Here is a 21,002-nt window from a genome sequence, read left to right as displayed (position 1 = left end):
GGTGGAAGTGGTGATGAAAATAGTGTGATAGCGTTAGTGGTGATGGTGGTGGTGGTGGTAGTGGTGATGTAAATAGTGTGATAGCGTTAGTGGTGATGGTGGTGGTAGTGGTGATGGTGGTGGAAGTGGTGATGAAAATAGTGTGATAGCGTTAGTGGTGATGGTGGTGGTAGTGGTGATGGTGGTGGAAGTGGTGATGAAAATAGTGTGATAGCGTTAGTGGTGATGGTGGTGGAAGTGGTGATGAAAATAGTGTGATAGCGTTAGTGGTGATGGTGGTGGTGGTGGTAGTGGTGATGTAAATAGTGTGATAGCGTTAGTGGTGATGGTGGTGGTGGTGGTAGTGGTGATGTAAATAGTGTGATAGCGTTAGTGGTGATGGTGGTGGTGGTGGTAGTGGTGATGAAAATAGTGTGATAGCGTTAGTGGTGATGGTGGTGGAAGTGGTGATGAAAATAGTGTGATAGCGTTAGTGGTGATGGTGGTGGAAGTGGTGATGTAAATAGTGTGATAGCGTTAGTGGTGATGGTGGTGGAAGTGGTGATGTAAATAGTGTGATAGCGTTAGTGGTGATGGTGGTGGAAGTGGTGATGAAAATAGTGTGATAGCGTTAGTGGTGATGGTGGTGGAAGTGGTGATGAAAATAGTGTGATAGCGTTAGTGGTGATGGTGGTGGAAGTGGTGATGAAAATAGTGTGATAGCGTTAGTGGTGATGGTAGTGGTAGTGGTGATGAAAATAGTGTGATAGCGTTAGTGGTGATGGTGGTGGTGGTGGAAGTGGTGATGTAAATAGTGTGATAGGGTTAGTGGTGATGGTGGTGGTGGTGGAAGTGGTGATGTAAATAGTGTGATAGCGTTAGTGGTGATGGTGGTGGAAGTGGTGATGAAAATAGTGTGATAGCGTTAGTGGTGATGGTGGTGGAAGTGGTGATGAAAATAGTGTGATAGCGTTAGTGGTGATGGTGGTGGTGGTGGAAGTGGTGATGTAAATAGTGTGATAGCGTTAGTGGTGATGGTGGTGGTGGTGGAAGTGGTGATGAAAATAGTGTGATAGCGTTAGTGGTGATGGTGGTGGTGGTGGAAGTGGTGATGAAAATAGTGTGATAGCGTTAGTGGTGATGGTGGTGGAAGTGGTGATGAAAATAGTGTGATAGCGTTAGTGGTGATGGTGGTGGAAGTGGTGATGTAAATAGTGTGATAGCGTTAGTGGTGATGGTGGTGGTAGTGGTGATGAAAATAGTGTGATAGCGTTAGTGGTGATGGTGGTGGTAGTGGTGATGAAAATAGTGTGATAGCGTTAGTGGTGATGGTGGTGGTAGTGGAAGTGGTGATGAAAATAGTGTGATAGCGTTAGTGGTGATGGTGGTGGAAGTGGTGATGAAAATAGTGTGATAGCGTTAGTGGTGATGGTGGTGGTGGTGGTAGTGGTGATGAAAATAGTGTGATAGCGTTAGTGGTGATGGTGGTGGTGGTGGTAGTGGTGATGAAAATAGTGTGATAGCGTTAGTGGTGATGGTGGTGGAAGTGGTGATGAAAATAGTGTGATAGCGTTAGTGGTGATGGTGGTGGTAGTGGTGATGGTGGTGGAAGTGGTGATGAAAATAGTGTGATAGCGTTAGTGGTGATGGTGGTGGTAGTGGTGATGGTGGTGGAAGTGGTGATGAAAATAGTGTGATAGCGTTAGTGGTGATGGTGGTGGTGGTGGTAGTGGTGATGTAAATAGTGTGATAGCGTTAGTGGTGATGGTGGTGGTAGTGGTGATGGTGGTGGAAGTGGTGATGAAAATAGTGTGATAGCGTTAGTGGTGATGGTGGTGGTAGTGGTGATGGTGGTGGAAGTGGTGATGAAAATAGTGTGATAGCGTTAGTGGTGATGGTGGTGGAAGTGGTGATGAAAATAGTGTGATAGCGTTAGTGGTGATGGTGGTGGTAGTGGTGATGTAAATAGTGTGATAGCGTTAGTGGTGATGGTGGTGGTGGTGGTGGTGTATATGTAAATAGTGTGATAGCGTTAGTGGTGATGGTGGTGGTGGTTGTGGTGATGAAAATAGTGTGATAGCGTTAGTGGTGATGGTGGTGGAAGTGGTGATGAAAATAGTGATAGCGTTAGTGGTGATGGTGGTGGAAGTGGTGATGAAAATAGTGTGATAGCGTTAGTGGTGATGGTGGTGGAAGTGGTGATGTAAATAGTGTGATAGCGTTAGTGGTGATGGTGGTGGAAGTGGTGATGAAAATAGTGTGATAGCGTTAGTGGTGATGGTGGTGGAAGTGGTGATGAAAATGGTGTGATAGCGTTAGTGGTGATGGTGGTGGAAGTGGTGATGAAAATAGTGATAGCGTTAGTGGTGATGGTAGTGGTAGTGGTGATGAAAATAGTGTGATAGCGTTAGTGGTGATGGTGGTGGTGGTGGAAGTGGTGATGTAAATAGTGTGATAGGGTTAGTGGTGATGGTGGTGGTGGTGGAAGTGGTGATGTAAATAGTGTGATAGCGTTAGTGGTGATGGTGGTGGAAGTGGTGATGAAAATAGTGTGATAGCGTTAGTGGTGATGGTGGTGGAAGTGGTGATGAAAATAGTGTGATAGCGTTAGTGGTGATGGTGGTGGTGGTGGAAGTGGTGATGTAAATAGTGTGATAGCGTTAGTGGTGATGGTGGTGGTGGTGGAAGTGGTGATGAAAATAGTGTGATAGCGTTAGTGGTGATGGTGGTGGTGGTGGAAGTGGTGATGAAAATAGTGTGATAGCGTTAGTGGTGATGGTGGTGGAAGTGGTGATGAAAATAGTGTGATAGCGTTAGTGGTGATGGTGGTGGAAGTGGTGATGTAAATAGTGTGATAGCGTTAGTGGTGATGGTGGTGGTAGTGGTGATGAAAATAGTGTGATAGCGTTAGTGGTGATGGTGGTGGTAGTGGTGATGAAAATAGTGTGATAGCGTTAGTGGTGATGGTGGTGGTAGTGGAAGTGGTGATGAAAATAGTGTGATAGCGTTAGTGGTGATGGTGGTGGTGGTGGTAGTGGTGATGAAAATAGTGTGATAGCGTTAGTGGTGATGGTGGTGGAAGTGGTGATGAAAATAGTGTGATAGCGTTAGTGGTGATGGTGGTGGAAGTGGTGATGAAAATAGTGTGATAGCGTTAGTGGTGATGGTGGTGGAAGTGGTGATGAAAATAGTGTGATAGCGTTAGTGGTGATGGTGGTGGTAGTGGAAGTGGTGATGAAAATAGTGTGATAGCGTTAGTGGTGATGGTGGTGGTGGTGGAAGTGGTGAAAATGGTGTGATGGCGTTAGTGGTGATGGTGGTGGTAGTGGTGATGAAAATAGTGTGATAGCGTTAGTGGTGATGGTGGTGGAAGTGGTGATGAAAATAGTGTGATAGCGTTAGTGGTGATGGTGGTGGTAGTGGTAGTGGTGATGAAAATAGTGTGATAGCGTAAGTGGTGATGGTGGTGGAAGTGGTGATGAAAATAGTGTGATAGCGTTAGTGGTGATGGTGGTGGTAGTGGTGATGAAAATAGTGTGATAGCGTTAGTGGTGATGGTGGTGGTAGTGGTGATGAAAATAGTGTGATAGCGTTAGTGGTGATGGTGGTGGAAGTGGTGATGAAAATAGTGTGATAGCGTTAGTGGTGATGAAAACGATGGTAGTGGTGATGAAAATAATGTGATAGCGTTAGTGGTGATGGTAGTGGTAGAGGCGATGAAAATGATGTGATAGTGTTAGTGGTGATGGTAGTGGTGATGAAAATTGTGTGATAGCGTTAGTGGTGATGGTAGTGGTGATGAAAATAGTGTGATAGCGTTAGTGGTGATGGTGGTGGTAGTGGTGATGAAAATAGTGTGATAGCGTTAGTGGTGATGGTAGTGGTGGTGGAAGTGGTGATGAAAATAGTGTGATAGCGTTAGTGGTGATGGTGGTGGTAGTGGTGATGAAAATAGTGTGATAGCGTTAGTGGTGATGGTAGTGGTGGTGGTAGTGGTGATGAAAATAGTGTGATAGCGGTAGTGGTGATGGTGGTGGTAGTGGTGATGAAAATAGTGTGATAGCGTTAGTGGTGATGGTAGTGGTGGTGAAAGTGGTGATGAAAATAGTGTGATAGCGTTAGTGGTGATGGTGGTGGTAGTGGTGATGAAAATAGTGTGATAGCGTTAGTGGTGATGGTAGTGGTGGTGAAAGTGGTGATGAAAATAGTGTGATAGCGTTAGTGGTGATGGTAGTGGTGGTGGAAGTGGTGATGAAAATAGTGTGATAGCGTTAGTGGTGATGGTAGTGGTGGTGGTAGGCTAATGGTGATGAAAATAATGAGTGTTAGTGGTGATGGTGGTGGTAGTGGTGATGAAAATAGTGTTGTGCTGGAAGCTTCCCCCGGCGTTTATGGGCCTCTAGAAGGCTCCGGGAGGAGCGAGCAGGGGGGGCGGGGAGCAAGGCCCCGCCCGCGCCCCGCGGGGCTAGCGGCCAGGCGCCAGGCGGGAAGTGTTGCCACCTCGCACATATTTTTGCTACATGTTCTTGTACGATCTAAAATATATTGTAACGTTCTAGACTGTACTGTTCTGGATATATATAGGAGAAGAGGGCGAGAGGAGACAGTCCCGGGCCAGTCATAGTAAGCTAGTGGCCAGTGAAGAGTCAAGAGTGAAGTGTACCACTAAGGAAGAACATTAAACTACGGAAGTTGTGCAAGGTGTTTACATATCTCCCTCCCACGGAGTCTTGTGACGGCGACACGGAACCCAAGTAACACGTCCGGCATAACAATAGTGTGATAGCGTTAGTGGCGATGGTAGTGGTGGTAGTAGGCTAATGGTGATGAAAATAATGAGTGTTAGTGGTGATGGTGGTGGTAGTGGTGATGAAAATAGTGTGATAGCGTTAGTGGTGATGGTAGTGGTAGTGGTGATGAAAATAGTGTGATAGCGTTAGTGGTGATGGTAGTGGTAGTGGTGATGAAAATAGCGTGATAGCGTTAGTAGTGATGGTAGTGGTGGTGGTAGTGGTGATGAAAATAATGTGATAGCGTTAGTGGTGATGGTAGTGGTGGTGGTGAAAATAGAGTAAAAGAGTTAGTGGCTGTTATCATAGTTAGAATAGTAGCGTGGTAGTTATAGATAGTAGAGTAGTTGTAGTGATGAGCAGAGTGGTAGTGAATTATGGTAGTGATTTATGGTAGTGCTCCAATGAGTGCTACTTCAACCCTGTGCTCGTATTATTATTATTATTATTATTATTATTATTATTATTATTATTATTATTATTATTATTGTTGTTATAGAGATCCATGAAAGTGAATCAGGGGGAAAAAATAGGCCCTAACAGTACCCCTTCGATGAGCAGACACGGATATGAAGAAAAAAAATACGTAAAACAAAAATAAGTGACGGTAAATTAAGAAAAAAAACGTTGGGACCAAAAGCAATGAGTTAACAGCTGTGCGTTGACTTTTCCTTTCAACTTATCAATACCAGGAAGAAGACACTCGATCACGTGGAAGTGCAGTAAACATTCTAATCAAACTTGGGAATCCGGTGAACGAACGGAAATTGTAGTTACGAAAAGAATTAAAGAGCAAGCTTATCAAATTATAAATTCTAAGACAAACGGTGAAGAGGATGAAATTGAGTATGTATGGGCTTCAAAACAGACAGACAGCAGCAAATTGGCTTCAAAACAGACAGACAGCAGCAAATTGGCTTCAAAACAGACAGACAGCAGCAAATTGGCTTCAAAACACTGACGGACAGCAGCAAATTGGCTTCAAAACACTGACGGACAGCAGCAAATTGGCTTCAAAACACTGACGGACAGCAGCAAATTGGCTTCAAAACACTGACGGACAGCAGCAAATTGGCTTCAAAACAGACAGACAGCAGCAAATTGGCTTCAAACACTGACAGACAGCAGCAAATTGGCTTCAAAACACTGACGGACAGCAGCAAATTGGCTTCAAAACACAGATGGACAGCAGCAAATTGGCTTCAAAACACTGACGGACAGCAGCAAATTGGCTTCAAAACACTGACGGACAGCAGCAAATTGGCTTCAAAACACTGACGGACAGCAGCAAATTGGCTTCAAAACACTGACGGACAGCAGCAAATTGGCTTCAAAACACAGATGGACAGCAGCAAATTGGCTTCAAAACACTGACGGACAGCAGCAAATTGGCTTCAAAACACTGACAGACAGCAAATTGGCTTCAAAACACTGACGGACAGCAGCAAATTGGCTTCAAAACACTGACGGACAGCAGCAAATTGGCTTCAAAACACAGATGGACAGCAGCAAATTGGCTTCAAAACACTGACGGACAGCAGCAAATTGGCTTCAAAACACTGACGGACAGCAGCAAATTGGCTTCAAAACAGACAGACAGCAGCAAATTGGCTTCAAAACACTGACAGACAGCAGCAAATTGGCTTCAAAACACTGACGGACAGCAGCAAATTGGCTTCAAAACACAGATGGACAGCAGCAAATTGGCTTCAAAACACTGACGGACAGCAGCAAATTGGCTTCAAAACACTGACGGACAGCAGCAAATTGGCTTCAAAACACTGACGGACAGCAGCAAATTGGCTTCAAAACACAGATGGACAGCAGCAAATTGGCTTCAAAACAAAGATGGACAGCAGCAAATTGGCTTCAAAACACAGATGGACAGCAGCAAATTGGCTTCAAAACACAGATGGACAGCAGCAAATTGGCTTCAAAACACTGACGGACAGCAGCAAATTGGCTTCAAAACACTGACGGACAGCAGCAAATTGGCTTCAAAACACAGATGGACAGCAGCAAATTGGCTTCAAAACACAGATGGACAGCAGCAAATTGGCTTCAAAACACTGACGGACAGCAGCAAATTGGCTTCAAAACACTGACGGACAGCAGCAAATTGGCTTCAAAACACAGATGGACAGCAGCAAATTGGCTTCAAAACACTGACGGACAGCAGCAAATTGGCTTCAAAACACTGACGGACAGCAGCAAATTGGCTTCAAAACACAGATGGACAGCAGCAAATTGGCTTCAAAACACTGACGGACAGCAAATTGGCTTCAAAACACAGATGGACAGCAGCAAATTGGCTTCAAAACACTGACGGACAGCAGCAAATTGGCTTCAAAACACAGATGGACAGCAGCAAATTGGCTTCAAAACACTGACGGACAGCAGCAAATTGGCTTCAAAACACTGACGGACAGCAGCAAATTGGCTTCAAAACACAGATGGACAGCAGCAAATTGGCTTCAAAACACTGACGGACAGCAGCAAATTGGCTTCAAAACACAGATGGACAGCAGCAAATTGGCTTCAAAACACTGACGGACAGCAGCAAATTGGCTTCAAAACACAGATGGACAGCAGCAAATTGGCTTCAAAACACTGACGGACAGCAGCAAATTGGCTTCAAAACACTGACGGACAGCAGCAAATTGGCTTCAAAACACAGATGGACAGCAGCAAATTGGCTTCAAAACACTGACGGACAGCAGCAAATTGGCTTCAAAACACTGACGGACAGCAGCAAATTGGCTTCAAAACACTGACGGACAGCAGCAAATTGGCTTCAAAACACAGATGGACAGCAGCAAATTGGCTTCAAAACACAGATGGACAGCAGCAAATTGGCTTCAAAACACAGATGGACAGCAGCAAATTGGCTTCAAAACACAGATGGACAGCAGCAAATTGGCTTCAAAACACTGACGGACAGCAGCAAATTGGCTTCAAAACACTGACGGACAGCAGCAAATTGGCTTCAAAACACAGATGGACAGCAGCAAATTGGCTTCAAAACACAGATGGACAGCAGCAAATTGGCTTCAAAACACTGACGGACAGCAGCAAATTGGCTTCAAAACACTGACGGACAGCAGCAAATTGGCTTCAAAACACAGATGGACAGCAGCAAATTGGCTTCAAAACACTGACGGACAGCAGCAAATTGGCTTCAAAACACAGATGGACAGCAGCAAATTGGCTTCAAAACACTGACGGACAGCAGCAAATTGGCTTCAAAACACAGATGGACAGCAGCAAATTGGCTTCAAAACACTGACGGACAGCAGCAAATTGGCTTCAAAACACTGACGGACAGCAGCAAATTGGCTTCAAAACACAGATGGACAGCAGCAAATTGGCTTCAAAACACTGACGGACAGCAGCAAATTGGCTTCAAAACACAGATGGACAGCAGCAAATTGGCTTCAAAACACTAACGGACAGCAGCAAATTGGCTTCAAAACACTGACGGACAGCAGCAAATTGGCTTCAAAACACTGACGGACAGCAGCAAATTGGCTTCAAAACACTGACGGACAGCAGCAAATTGGCTTCAAAACACTGACGGACAGCAGCAAATTGGCTTCAAAACACTGACGGACAGCAGCAAATTGGCTTCAAAACACTGACGGACAGCAGCAAATTGGCTTCAAAACACTGACGGACAGCAGCAAATTGGCTTCAAAACACTGACGGACAGCAGCAAATTGGCTTCAAAACACTGACGGACAGCAGCAAATTGGCTTCAAAACACTGACGGACAGCAGCAAATTGACTTCAAAACACAGGTGGACAGCAGCAAATTGGCTTCAAAACACTGACGGACAGCAGCAAATTGGCTTCAAAACACTGACGGACAGCAGCAAATTGGCTTCAAAACACTGACGGACAGCAGCAAATTGGCTTCAAAACACTGACGGACAGCAGCAAATTGGCTTCAAAACACTGACGGACAGCAGCAAATTGGCTTCAAAACACTGACGGACAGCAGCAAATTGGCTATCTTGTACTGAATGTTTTGTGAGTGTTATAATAGAGCTGCCAGTGACTATTAATCCATTTCTGAAGGTCCTTTGCTAGCAAGCCTGAACCTGAAGTATTACGTGACGCCCCACACAAGGACACGACGTAAACTCTCGCACCAAGGTCTTGTCTCGCATCACACCTGTCCCCTTGGCCTAATTGCTAGCTGAGGACGGAGATAACGGGTCTGTGATAAAAAACTAATATCTGAAAGTCTCCCTTAAATACAATAACAATCTAAGTTTTGTATGGCCCTGAGCTGTCTCCATTCACGTAAAAACATCAGTGTTCATCATTCAGTTCATCAATACGTTCAGCAGTCAACCAATCAATCAATTTATCAACCAATCAGTCAATAAGCCCAGTTTTTATACCCATGAGTTGCCTTCCGCACTGTAATATCAATCAGTCAATCCATCGCTCAATTAATCAATACTAGCTTTTTTTTTTTTACCCCTGATTGAAAAAAGTTGGAAAGTTTCGTTTAGTCGGCGCAACAACTGAGGTCATAAATAAACGGAGAGAGACAGAAGGGGAAGGAATTATAGGAGAAGGGAACAGATCCAGACGGGACACAACCCCCGATTAATACCTGGACAGGGGCGAGGTATCGGAAAAGCCGCCCAAATTTTTCCACTCCGCCCGGGAATCGAACACGGGCTCTCTCGGTTGTGAGTCGAGTGTACTAACCACTGCACCACGAAGCACCCTACCCATGATCGAGCTGCCAAACAATTTATTATTCAGTTCTTCAAAAATATCAACAATCAGTTTCTCAAGCAATCATTTCCTTTATCAGTTATTCACTTAAGACGCATTTGACCCAATTTTAATCAAGGAAAATGTTAGATAAAATGAGATAAGAGACATAAGAAGCTTGTGAAAATAGCTATACACACACACACACACACACACACACTCACTTTTCCTCTCCCCATATCGCATAAACATAACCTTCCTTCTCCATTTTCCTCCCATATTTTCCTCCTTTTTCCCTTCCTCCTCCTCCTCCTCTTCCTCCCCTATCCTGTGTTTCTCCTTCCCCTCTTCCTCCTTCCCTTCCTCTTCCTACACACACACAGAGAGAGAGAGAGAGAGAGAGAGAGAGAGAGAAAGAGAGGCAATAATTAATCTTCACACAAACAGAGGCACAGACGAAAGCACACATACACTCACGCGCACACAACACTACCAGCAACACAACTAACACTTCACAAGACTGACAAACACATAAACGCATCAATACAATGAGAAATCAACATAAAAACACTGAAAATAGAAGTTGTACTCACCAACATGTCTTTCCAACCCTGTTCTCTCTCTCTCTCTCTCTCTCACCTTCAGCCCCTCCCCCATTGGTCTAGCCGCCTCACGCCACTCTCGCCGCAGCCAATCACAGAGCTCCAGGAAGAAGACTCACGCGCTTCGAACCTTTTGAACCCGTGAACCAACGAGATAATGAACCCGATTGATTGATAGGTTGTTTGTTAGTTTGTGAAAGGTTTAGTTATTATGTAGGTTTCATTGTGGGCTTATTATTTCTCTCTCTCTCTCTAAAATTCAGTAAAAAAAAAAAATCTTAATTGTGGAAGTTTTTCTCTTGCTTTATTGACTATACGTGTGTGTGTGTGTGTGTGTGTGTGTGTGTGTGTGTGTGTGTAAGGAAACAAAAATATAACTTCTATCCATTATGTAATTGTAAATAAATGTTCCCAAAATAAAAACAAAAATAAGTGAAGGAGGAAGAAAAGACGAAACTTAACAGAACAGCTTTTTTTCAGATTTCATAACAAGAAAACAAACGCCAAAACAATAAAAATCATATTTAGAACATGTAGCTGCATTTATCCAACACTACTAAGCTCTTTTTTACCATTGATAGACTTCTTTTCTAAATACTTGATGCCAGTTATTATAATAAAGACCTATGGGAATATTTGGGATTATATAAGATTACTAGTCAGCGATATATCTTGTTCTATTTATCAACCATCAGCATCAAGCAGTATTTGAAACTAAGCAAAATTTCATCATTAATTTAACAGCATAGCTTCATTTAGACTGCCTTACCTCAAATAGAAAGTTGGAAAGTTTCGTTTAGTCGGCGCAACATCTGTGGTCATATGCCGGAGAGAGACAGAAGGGGAAGGAATTATAGGAGAAGTACCCCAAATAGACACCTTCTCTAACTTCCATTTTCTAAGAACCGCATTTTAGACTAATTTCACCACCACCGCCGCCACCATCACACACCCACACATCAGCTCCTGGACTTCATCAACCCTTTGAAAATCTCCCCGAACTTCTTGGCACCGGGCTCGTTCAGTTCCTTGTAGCCCTTAATGCTTTCCTTGCAGCGGGCGAGCCAGGCGGCCACGTGCGGGTGCTGGGACACATCGAAACCCGCGGCCTCGTACGTGGAGACCCAGGCAACGATAGCGAGGTCGGCCACGGTGGGCTGAGACGTCCCGGCGAGGTAGAGGTCCGGGTGCTTCGCGATCTTCCCGTCCAGCCAGCCCACAGCTTCCTCCAGGTTCTTCACGGCCTCCTCGTCGGGTTTAGCGGCCGTGGAACGCATGACAGGGTGCTGCAGGGGAGGATTTAGATGTTAATTGATATTGCTGCGGCAGTGTTGCGTAATGGCTCAATGTGTTAATTCTATGGAGTGTTCAAGCTATCTTGGTAGTTAAGCCTCTCCCCCTTCGCCATTTAAATACATAATTAATGACCTATCATTGTGTGGGTGTCTGCGTCTGTCTGTATGCCTGTGTGTCCATCTCTGTCTGTGGGTCTGTCAGTCGGAACGTTTGTCTGCCTGTCTTCGTGTCGGTGTCTGTCTCATCTCGATTATGCGGTTCAGTCTGGTCGCCTTACTATAGAATGGATATCAAAATGTTAGAATCTGTACAGACGAGGATGACAAAGATGATTCATGGGTTAAGAAACTTGCCATACGAGGAAAGGCTCTAACAATTAAACTTGTATTCTCTAGAAAGGTGAAGGGTGCGAGGCGGCTTGATAGAAATTTAGAAATGGATGAAGGGCTTTAATGAAGGGGATATCAACAATGTTCTGATGGTAAGAGAACCGGGTAGGACACGTAATACTGGGTTTAAAGTAGATAGATTCAGATTGAACAAGGACACTGGCAAGAATTTATTTACTAGCAGGGCACGCGGTAGATGCGTGGAACAGGCCTGACAGCCATGTAGTGAGTGCCAACACGGTAGTCCCATTCGAAAAAAAAAAAGATAAATTCATGGATAGCGACGTTAGGTTGGGTTAAGTTCACAGGAGCTGTCTTGTATTAGCCCACCTGCAGACTCCTTATCTTCTTATGTGTCTGTCTGTCTATGCGTCTCTCTCTCTCTCTCTCTCTCTCTCTCTCTCTCTCTCTCTCTCTCTCTCTCTCTCTCTCTCTCTCTCTCTCTCTATATATATATATATATATATATATATATATATATATATATATATATATATATAATCTGTATCTGCGTATCTGTCTATCTATATCTGTATCTCTGTCGATCCGCCCGTCAGTCAGTGTGATCGAGGTGTCACCCACCACCACGAGGCGCCACTTGATGGTGAGGGTGGAGCAGTCGAAGTATAGGAGGCCGTCGATCTTGGCCCTGGTGATCACGTCCTTCGGGTAGAGGGAGTCGTCCTTGCCGTAGCGGGACGACAGGTAGGTCAGTATGGCGCGGCTGTGGGGGAGGAGGAGGGGGAGGGAGAGTTATGAGTGCATCTGGCTATTAAGAGCAAGAGGATTGTCTGAAAAATAAAACTGGTAATTATCAATCGATTTTTGCGAGTTTCTAGTATGTTACTCATACTAATAAAAAGACGTTCCCTGTCAGGTTTCATAAGATTCGCAATATTATTTCTTGCAAAAATGGCAAAACAAATCTTTACAATTCGCAAACGATTTTATGTTGCAGAGGAGGAGGAGGAGGCACCCTAGAAACACAAGACAGGCAGGTAAGAATGCTATGAGAGAGGATCGCAAGGAGGTGATTGGGAAGAATAAAGAAGAGAAGGAATAATACATTTGACGTGGCTGACATGTAGCCTATCTGACGGGATAAAGAAAGAGGAATTAGATCATTTAGTACGGCGGACTTAGTAGAGGTGAGAGAGGCTGTGATTGGAGAGAAAGAATATAGAGAGAATAACGAATTAAATACTTAAAGAGTCTTAGGTCGCGGCCACACAGGGAGCGAGAAAGCGAGCGAGAGCGAGAAACTTTAATACATTATAAGCATTTAAGCAATGGAGGTGGCCACACTGGCAGGTAATGGCGAGAAAACGAGGTGGTTGGCGAGAAAGCGAGAAGAGTTGACGATTAACTTTTCTCGCGCGAGCTCGCTTGGCCAGAAGGAGCGACATCACAGACATGCTTCTCTGTTATTTGCCGTAACTCACCTCATACATTAGATAGGGCATTTTGGTTGACACCGGTAAACGCAGCAGTAAGTGCAGAATTTGAATATGTTTGTGAAAACTCAATAAAACAAAACTAAATAAATAGTGACGAGTTGAAGTTAAAGAATCACTCCGTCATGTTTATAAGACATTTTACATATAACTACCATTTGCAGAGGCTATGAAATGAGTACTAAAATAAACAGTGCCATCTTATAGAGAAAAGCCTCCTGAACACGATGGTGTAAACAGATTTTTCTTAAAACGCCGAGTAAGTAAAGCACGGAACTATTTATAAAAACATTTCACTTCATCCCTCGTGTGCGCCGACGGAGGCGGGGGCGAGGGATGATGTTATTGATGTGTGCACTGTTGCTATTTTTTTTATAGGCGATTATAGTGCTCATTCAGGGCAGGGACATGCTCTGATTCTCTCACATGTTTGCCAATACTTGAGTAGCTTTTTAATTAAGCCCTATGTATCGTCTGCAAGTCAGTTTTTCTGTTACATCAGTTACTGACTTGACACCCTCTTCTTCGTTTATCATATAAAATATACATACAGCTTTAGTATTAAGCACTGACATGCCTCACACTTTCTTGAGCCATGAGAACACTTGGCACTTCATCATATTATTCTCTTGTAAAAGCGATTTCAGCACGTATGCCATGGCGTCCAGAATAATATCATCTGTTGGTTTGTCTCATGGAGGTATTATAACAGGAGGCGCCCTCCCGCGCCGTCCCCATACAGGCGAGTGAAGCCAGTGGGTGGAGCTTACAGAGTCTGTGGGCGGAGCTTACAATCGGCAGATAGACCCAAAACATTGCGATCTCCTGGGCGGAACTAAGGGAATTTACCACTTGTTTTTGCATCTAGACGAAAAATTAAAAAAAGAATTGATGGCTTGAGTTATGAAAAGTACATAAAATTTTCCTATATATTTAATGTAGATCTATTATTTATCAACGACATTTAAGGTCAAGGCAGTCCCGTGGCTTAAAAAAAACAATGAAAGGGCCCCGGCATTCCATGACAGTGTTGCAGTGTGTGTCCCTCGGCCTGGCACACAGCGTGCAGCAGACACAGGGGAGTTAATAACCTCCCAGTAGTACCTATAGCCTAGCCTAAGGCGCATTGCTACCACATCCTGAGGTGCACTGTGTCGCCCATAGGGGTAAACAGTGGTGGGAGACACTTGCATAATGGAGGCTGCTGGTGCTACCATTGTCACAGCAGTGTCTGAGTTGGGTAGCAATGTTATTATGGAAATAATCCCTAATTATATTCTTAACATAGCTAAGCGTACAGTCAGTGCCAGGGTCCACTGTGTCATCCTGAAGGGCACGTCGAGCAAGGCAGTCTGCCTTTTCATTGTGCTGGATGGAAGGGCACCCAGGTGAAGTGGACCGTGGCACCTGCGGCCTCAAGGGCACGGAGGGCAGTCAGGCACTTAGTCACAAGATCACAGTCTGTAGGGGAGGAGGACACAGGTTCATGTAATGCAGCCTGGCTATCAACAAACAAGTATACATCTTTGCGGAAAGCTGCTACAGTGTGGCGAGCCTCAAGTATGGCATACAGCTCAGCCCGGGTCGAGGACAGGTACCCTGGCAGCCGCCTGGTAATCTCAATGTCAGTGTACAACAGAACTGCAGATTTCTATCATATGTAGCCCTATCTGATTATACAGTTCTCAACTCACCTGTGAAATGATGTAGAACCACTACGTTCCCTTTTCGTGCAGCCATATGAACATAAGAACGTAGGAGTCTGCAAGAGGCCGGTAGGCCTGTACAAGGCAGCTCCTTTGAATCTAAGCTCCCGTGTATCTAACCCCACCTAATATCGCTGTCCATGAATTTATCTAATCTATTTATTAATGTGACAACTGTATTAGCAATCAGCACGCGACTGCAAACCTGTTCCACTCATCCACCAACCCCTCTGTTAGCAAACCAATTTTTGCCTATGTCCCTGTTGAATCTGAATTTATCCAGTTTAAACCCATTACTTCGTGTCCTACCCGGTTCTCTTACCAACAAAACCTTATAATTATCCCCCTTATTAAAGCCCTTCATCCATTTATAAACCTCGATCATGTCTCCACGCACCCTTCGCCTTTCTAGAGAATGCAAGTTTAACTGTTTGAGTCTTTCCTCGTATGGCAAGTTTCTCAACCCCTGAATCATCTTCGTTATCCTCCTCTGCACCGATTCTAACATTTGGATATCCAGGTGACCAGAACTAAACCACATAGTCAAGATGAGGTCTAACTAATACTAAATATAGTTTGAGGAAGACTTCGGCGCTTCTATTGCTCCTTCTATTGGCTCCTTCAAATAAATCCCAGTACCCTATTTGCTCGATTTCTAGCATGAATGCATTGTGCCCTTGGACGGAGATCAGGAGCTCACTCAGACCCCTAAATCCCTCTCGCACCCAGACCTGCTTATGAAAGTGTCATTAAGCAATAGTTATGTGAGGGGTTGTTCCTACCTACACTCAGAAAAGGCAGGGATTGTATGCACTTTCAATGCGTCTACTGGATCAGCTGATATATGTTTTGAGTCTAAGGGGGGTGGGGAGACAGCGGACCAATAGCGCGTTGGCTTCGCGTTCGTGACGTCATGGCGGCTCCTCCCATAATACCTCCATGGTTTGTCTGTAAACTGCGGGTCGCGTTGCCATGACAACCCTCGTTTTTCGTGTGGCAACAGAAAATCGCCTTGCCGTTCTCGCTCGCTTTCTCGCTCCCTGTGTGGCCGCGGCCTTAGGGTCATATTCTTAAACATTTCGGCGCCCAACCACACATATTTGACTAGGCTTTCACAGGGGGTATTTCCAGGGGTAGTTTTATGGCCATGGTGATAGTTTAACCCTTCTTCTGTACCATGAACCTAAAAAAACACTTAAGAGCCCGACTGATCTTTTTGGCCTTTGGAAACAGTTAATGTGAGAGGTAAAAGCGCCTGAGAATACTAACCTTAGAGTGGCGAATCAGAGAGAAGAAAGAATTAAGAGGCAAAGAAAGAGGATTATAAGGCTGGGTTCACACGAGACACTTTTAGTGGTCAGTGGCCGCCACAAAAAGTGGCCACCACAAAAAATGGTAGCCACGAAAAATGGTTGGCAGGTGCACCATGCACAAGAGCCACTCGGTGGTGGCCACTAATGACGTCAGCACGTGGCATTATGGATCTCGTAGAGGCAGCAGCTGTCTGTGCTCTCTTGGCAAAAAGCGCTGAAGAGAGTACTGCCATGGGTTCACCCCATATATACTTAGCAACAAACTACTGCGTGTAGCATTCCACACATTATTTACAGAGCTAAAAGAACACGATAATTTTTTTTACTACTTCAGGAGGTCACAGGATAGGTTTAATCATCTTATGACAATAATTGGTCCACGTATAACACGGCAGGACATCAACACGAGGAACTGTGTCCCAGTAGAAGAGAGACTTGCTGTAATTTTAATATAAGACTGAACATGACGAATATTAAGTCACATTAGATGTAATATATTGCCATAATTCAGCACCACATTCAGTAATTAATCCATACCAGAATCAATTAATATGCAAAACTGTGAAACGAAATGAAACATTAGTTCTGAAAGCATATGAGCTTATCCATTATATCCTGAACACAAGTTATGCGTGAAGGTCATACTTATACATCATTATGACAGTTAAAATTCAGGTGTTCAGGTGTCAAGACAGAGGGAAAGCGGCGGGTGGCAGGGTGGTGGCCGCCGATAGCGGCTCGTGTGCACGCTGCCATTTGAAACAACGGTATCTATCGCTGGCCACAGTGGCGTGGTCGGAAAATGGCTCCGCCCGCCACAACTCGCCACTGTTTTGTGGCGACCACAAAAATGTGGCCCGTGTGCATGCACCCATAGAGATGTGTGTGTTCTATTTTGACCATTATTTTGTGGCGGCCACTGACCACTAAAAAGTGGCTCGTGTGAATCCAGCCTAAGAGTACACAGACCATTCAACACCCACCTCTCCGTCAGCACCAGGTCGCCGTCCACGAATGTAGGGACGGTGTGTTGGGGGTTGATGGCCAGGAACTCCGGCTTTAATTGTTCCTTCTCCATCAGGTTGACCGTCTTCACGTCCAGCTCCACGTCCAACGCCTTCGCCGCCAGTAGCACGGAGCGGCAGTAGGCGGAGGGCATGAAAAGGTACAGTGTGGGGGCCATGGTGACTCCTGTAGGGGTGGACGAAGAGGTTCTGGTAATGGTGATGGTTGTATTAGTAGTGGAAGTGGAGGAGGAGGAGGAGAAAACTGGAAAGGGGAGAGGAAAGGAGGAAGTAGGAAGAGAAAGCTGTTAGATAGTAATGAGGAGGGCTGGAAAGGAGATAAAAAAAGGAAAGGGACGAGGAGGAGGAGAGTGAACAGGAAGACTGGAAAAAGGAGAGAGAAGAAAAAGGAGAGGTACGAGGAGGAGGAGGAGAGTGAACAGGAAGACTGGAAAGAGGAGAGAAGAAAAAGAAAAGTACGAGGAGGAGGAGGAGGAGGAGGAGGAGGAGGAGAGGAAGACTGGAGATAGGAGAGAAAAGAAAAGAAGTAGGAGAAGAGAGGTCTGTCAGATAGAGGAGAGAAAAGAGAAAGATTGAAAAGGGGAGAGAAAAGAGAAGAAGCAGAAGAAGAAGAATGTTAGATGGAATAAAGAGGAAGACTGGAAACGGGAGAGGAAGAAAAAGAGGTAGAAGGAGTAGTAGTAGTAGTAGTAGTAGTAGATTAGGCTTTAAAATGATTCACACTAAAGTTAAATAAATAGTTTGCTAAGTGTTTCATCTCTTCAATAAAAAAAGTCAAAATATGGTCTGAAAAAACGGAAAAGTAGGTACTGAGAGAGAGAGAGAGAGAGAGAGAGAGAGAGAGAGAGAGAGAGAGAGAGAGAGAGAATATTCGAGCCTTGTTGAGAAAGACAAGTAACCAACCAACCAAGAGATAAAAGAAAACAGGAACTACAACAGCTTATATAAGCCGGACACACACACACACACACACATACATACTCACACACACATACATACTCACACACACACACACACACACACACACACACATACACACACACACACACACACACACACACACACACACACACACACACACACACACACACACACACACACACATTGAAGCACCTTTAATTAACCTCTCGACAGTATAATAGAACTGATAAACCATAAGAGCAGGGAAGCACAGATTAGATTAGAACATCACAACAGTTACTGATTTAAACTTTCAATTAAGGGCACGCCAGGGCCAGTCACTAGAGAGAGCTCACCCTAACTCCACTAAAACTCCGATGGTGATTAAAACAGGAGATGGAAGGAGAAATACTGGGAGGTAAAAGTGAAGGGAGAGAGGATGAGGAGGGAGGATGGAGTGAGAGGGGAAGGGAAGGAGGGGAGGCAGCAGGGAACGTATCTTAACTAAAGACAATATCGCAAGGGTTTCATCGTTCGTCAGGCAGGGTAGCAAGTCCATAGGCCCCTGCAAAGACTAGTAATGACTTTAATAATTGTGTATACGTTAATTTACATTGGTTTTAAGGTCATATTACTGTGTTTGATGTGGTTTTAAACATACTCGAGTAAGAAGTTAAAAAGTCATAATGTCACCTAAGCTTATCTCATCTGACCTGGCGTTACCAGTTAGATCTGTCAAGGCAATTTAAAGGTAAAGCTGGAAGCACACGCCATAGCTGCGCGTGGCGGCAGTGCTCATCTCCGTCCCGTTAACCCTGTGGTGGTAGGGGACCCATCAACCCGACACTGGGCCAATGACATCCGGGTTACCACAGTTTACCTAACCCCGGTTTTCCCCAGGTTTCCCCAGGTACCCATTTATTGACCTGCCCGAAAGGAAGGATGTAAAACCTGGGTGGGCTTGCACGCCGACTACTCAGGCTGCCAGGCAGGGATTCGAACCCGGGCCAGCAGACACGATCGTAATTCGACTGTCAGAGACGCTATAACCACTGCACAGCGAAGATTGCTTGGTAGCCTAATAAGAGATAACAGGCTAGCTAGGTAATAGACGAAACAATCAAACTCTTTCAAGCATCCTAGCAATATGAAATGCGTAATGGTTAATTGTCAAGAGTGAATCAGGTAATAAACAAAGCAATTCGCTAACGCTTTCACGCATCCCAACAAATATGAAATGTGCAATGAGGGAACTACTTATGGACTAGCTAATATAACATGACGGTGACATGCCCTTGCTTCACTAAGAAACATGTTAACTTTACCCAAGATCTAAAGACCTTGACTCTACCTATGCCTGTCACACATATAATTCGCTACACTTACCTTAATTTACGTGTGTCTTCTTACACCTCAACACAGACAGACTGCACGTATACTCACAGATAACGGTTAGCCATCCTGATCTTGCTATAATCCCACAAATAGGCCTGTAGGCTACCTGTTGAATCAGTACACCTGTCCACGTGTGTTTTCAAGTATGCCGCAGATTGCCCCGAATAAATAATCCACAGGTAGCACTTTAAATAGCCATCCTTACCTTGCTTCACTCCAGAACTCATTAACATTACCTAGTAGCCCTCACTTTGGTTAAGATTCGTTTTAGGTCCGTGCCAGTATCTCATTACCTACCTTATGAAACATAAGTATCTCTTCATATATCTTTTCTACAAACCTTCAACAGTCATGGAAGCGCTTTGAAAATCCAATTCAAGGACTTTTTTTTTACTCCTGAAAATAGGGGATGTTTACAAAAGCGCGTCGCCTCCTCTGGCGGCGGCCGCGGCGACGCTGCAGCCGGTGTTGCGAGAAATACCTCCTCGTTGAAATAAATCACATATACATGTGGGGGGGGAGGGTCCAGGGGGGCGTAGCCCCTCCTGGTTAGAAGGGGGTGGTCGAGGGGGGCGCAGACCCCCGTTAGTAGGTCGTAAAGTTCGGTTGGAGTAGTTTAAATATGCTCCCCGACCCTAAACCTCTGCGAGCTATTCTACGGTTGCGGCGGCTGCAGCGTCGCCGCGGCCGCCGCCAGAGGAGGCGACGCGCTTTCGTAAACATTATCCCCTATTTTCAAGAGAAAAAAAAAGTCCTTGAATTGGATTTCAAAGCGTTTCCATGACTGTTGAAGGTTTGTAGAAAAGATATATGAAGAAATAGTGATGTTTCATAAGGTAGATTATGAGTTACTGGCACGGACTAACTTTTAATTAAATCACCATACATATATGCCTCTACCTACACGTGTCTCTCTATACATAAGTTCAACACAGACAGCAGCACACTAAAGAACACTAAATAAACACACTAAACGAGTAAACGGCCATCTTTACCTTGCTTCACTCCAAAACTCATTAACTTTACCTGTAGCCCTACGGTCCCTATACCTGTTAATTGAATCACTATATACATAGGCTACACATATATGTCTCTACCTGCATGCGTCTCTCTATACATAAGTTCAACACAGACAGCAGCACACTTAAGAACACTAAATAAACACACTATACTAGTAAATGGATCCTTACCTTCCTAACGGCTGGTTGAGGACTGGTGTTGTCAAGCAGGCAACCGGCAGGAAACAGGCAGGAGTGTTAGCCAGGCCGCGTCCAGTTTTTATTACTTTCTCACGAACAGGTGGGCGTGGCAAGAACAGGTGCTAGTTATGCTTATATTTCATTCGTATGCGCCGAAGGTTATGTATTATTAAACTCTGTGGTGATAGATAGGGTTAAGTTTCCTTTCTGGTGGTTGAGTGGT

The 21,002-nt window shown here is 44.7% G+C and overlaps 1 protein-coding gene across 1 annotated transcript; it reads right to left on the bottom strand.

Moving 5' to 3' along the window:
- Positions 1-10,559: 10,559 nt before the first annotated feature.
- On the bottom strand, positions 10,560-21,002 carry LOC127000598 (glutathione S-transferase D7-like). Its single transcript, XM_050864526.1, has 4 exons — positions 20,771-21,002; positions 17,244-17,451; positions 12,370-12,511; positions 10,560-11,388 (listed from the first exon to the last, which is right to left on the bottom strand). Exons 2-4 carry the CDS (start codon positions 17,441-17,443, stop codon positions 11,062-11,064), a joined length of 669 nt encoding a protein of 222 aa, XP_050720483.1. The 5' UTR covers positions 17,444-17,451; positions 20,771-21,002; the 3' UTR covers positions 10,560-11,061.

Source organism: Eriocheir sinensis, chromosome 19, assembly GCF_024679095.1.
Source record: "Eriocheir sinensis breed Jianghai 21 chromosome 19, ASM2467909v1, whole genome shotgun sequence".
In the NCBI taxonomy this organism is placed as follows: domain Eukaryota; kingdom Metazoa; phylum Arthropoda; class Malacostraca; order Decapoda; family Varunidae; genus Eriocheir; species Eriocheir sinensis.
The sequence above is the reverse complement of the archived record's forward strand: the minus strand, read 5'-3'. Positions and strand labels throughout refer to the sequence as shown.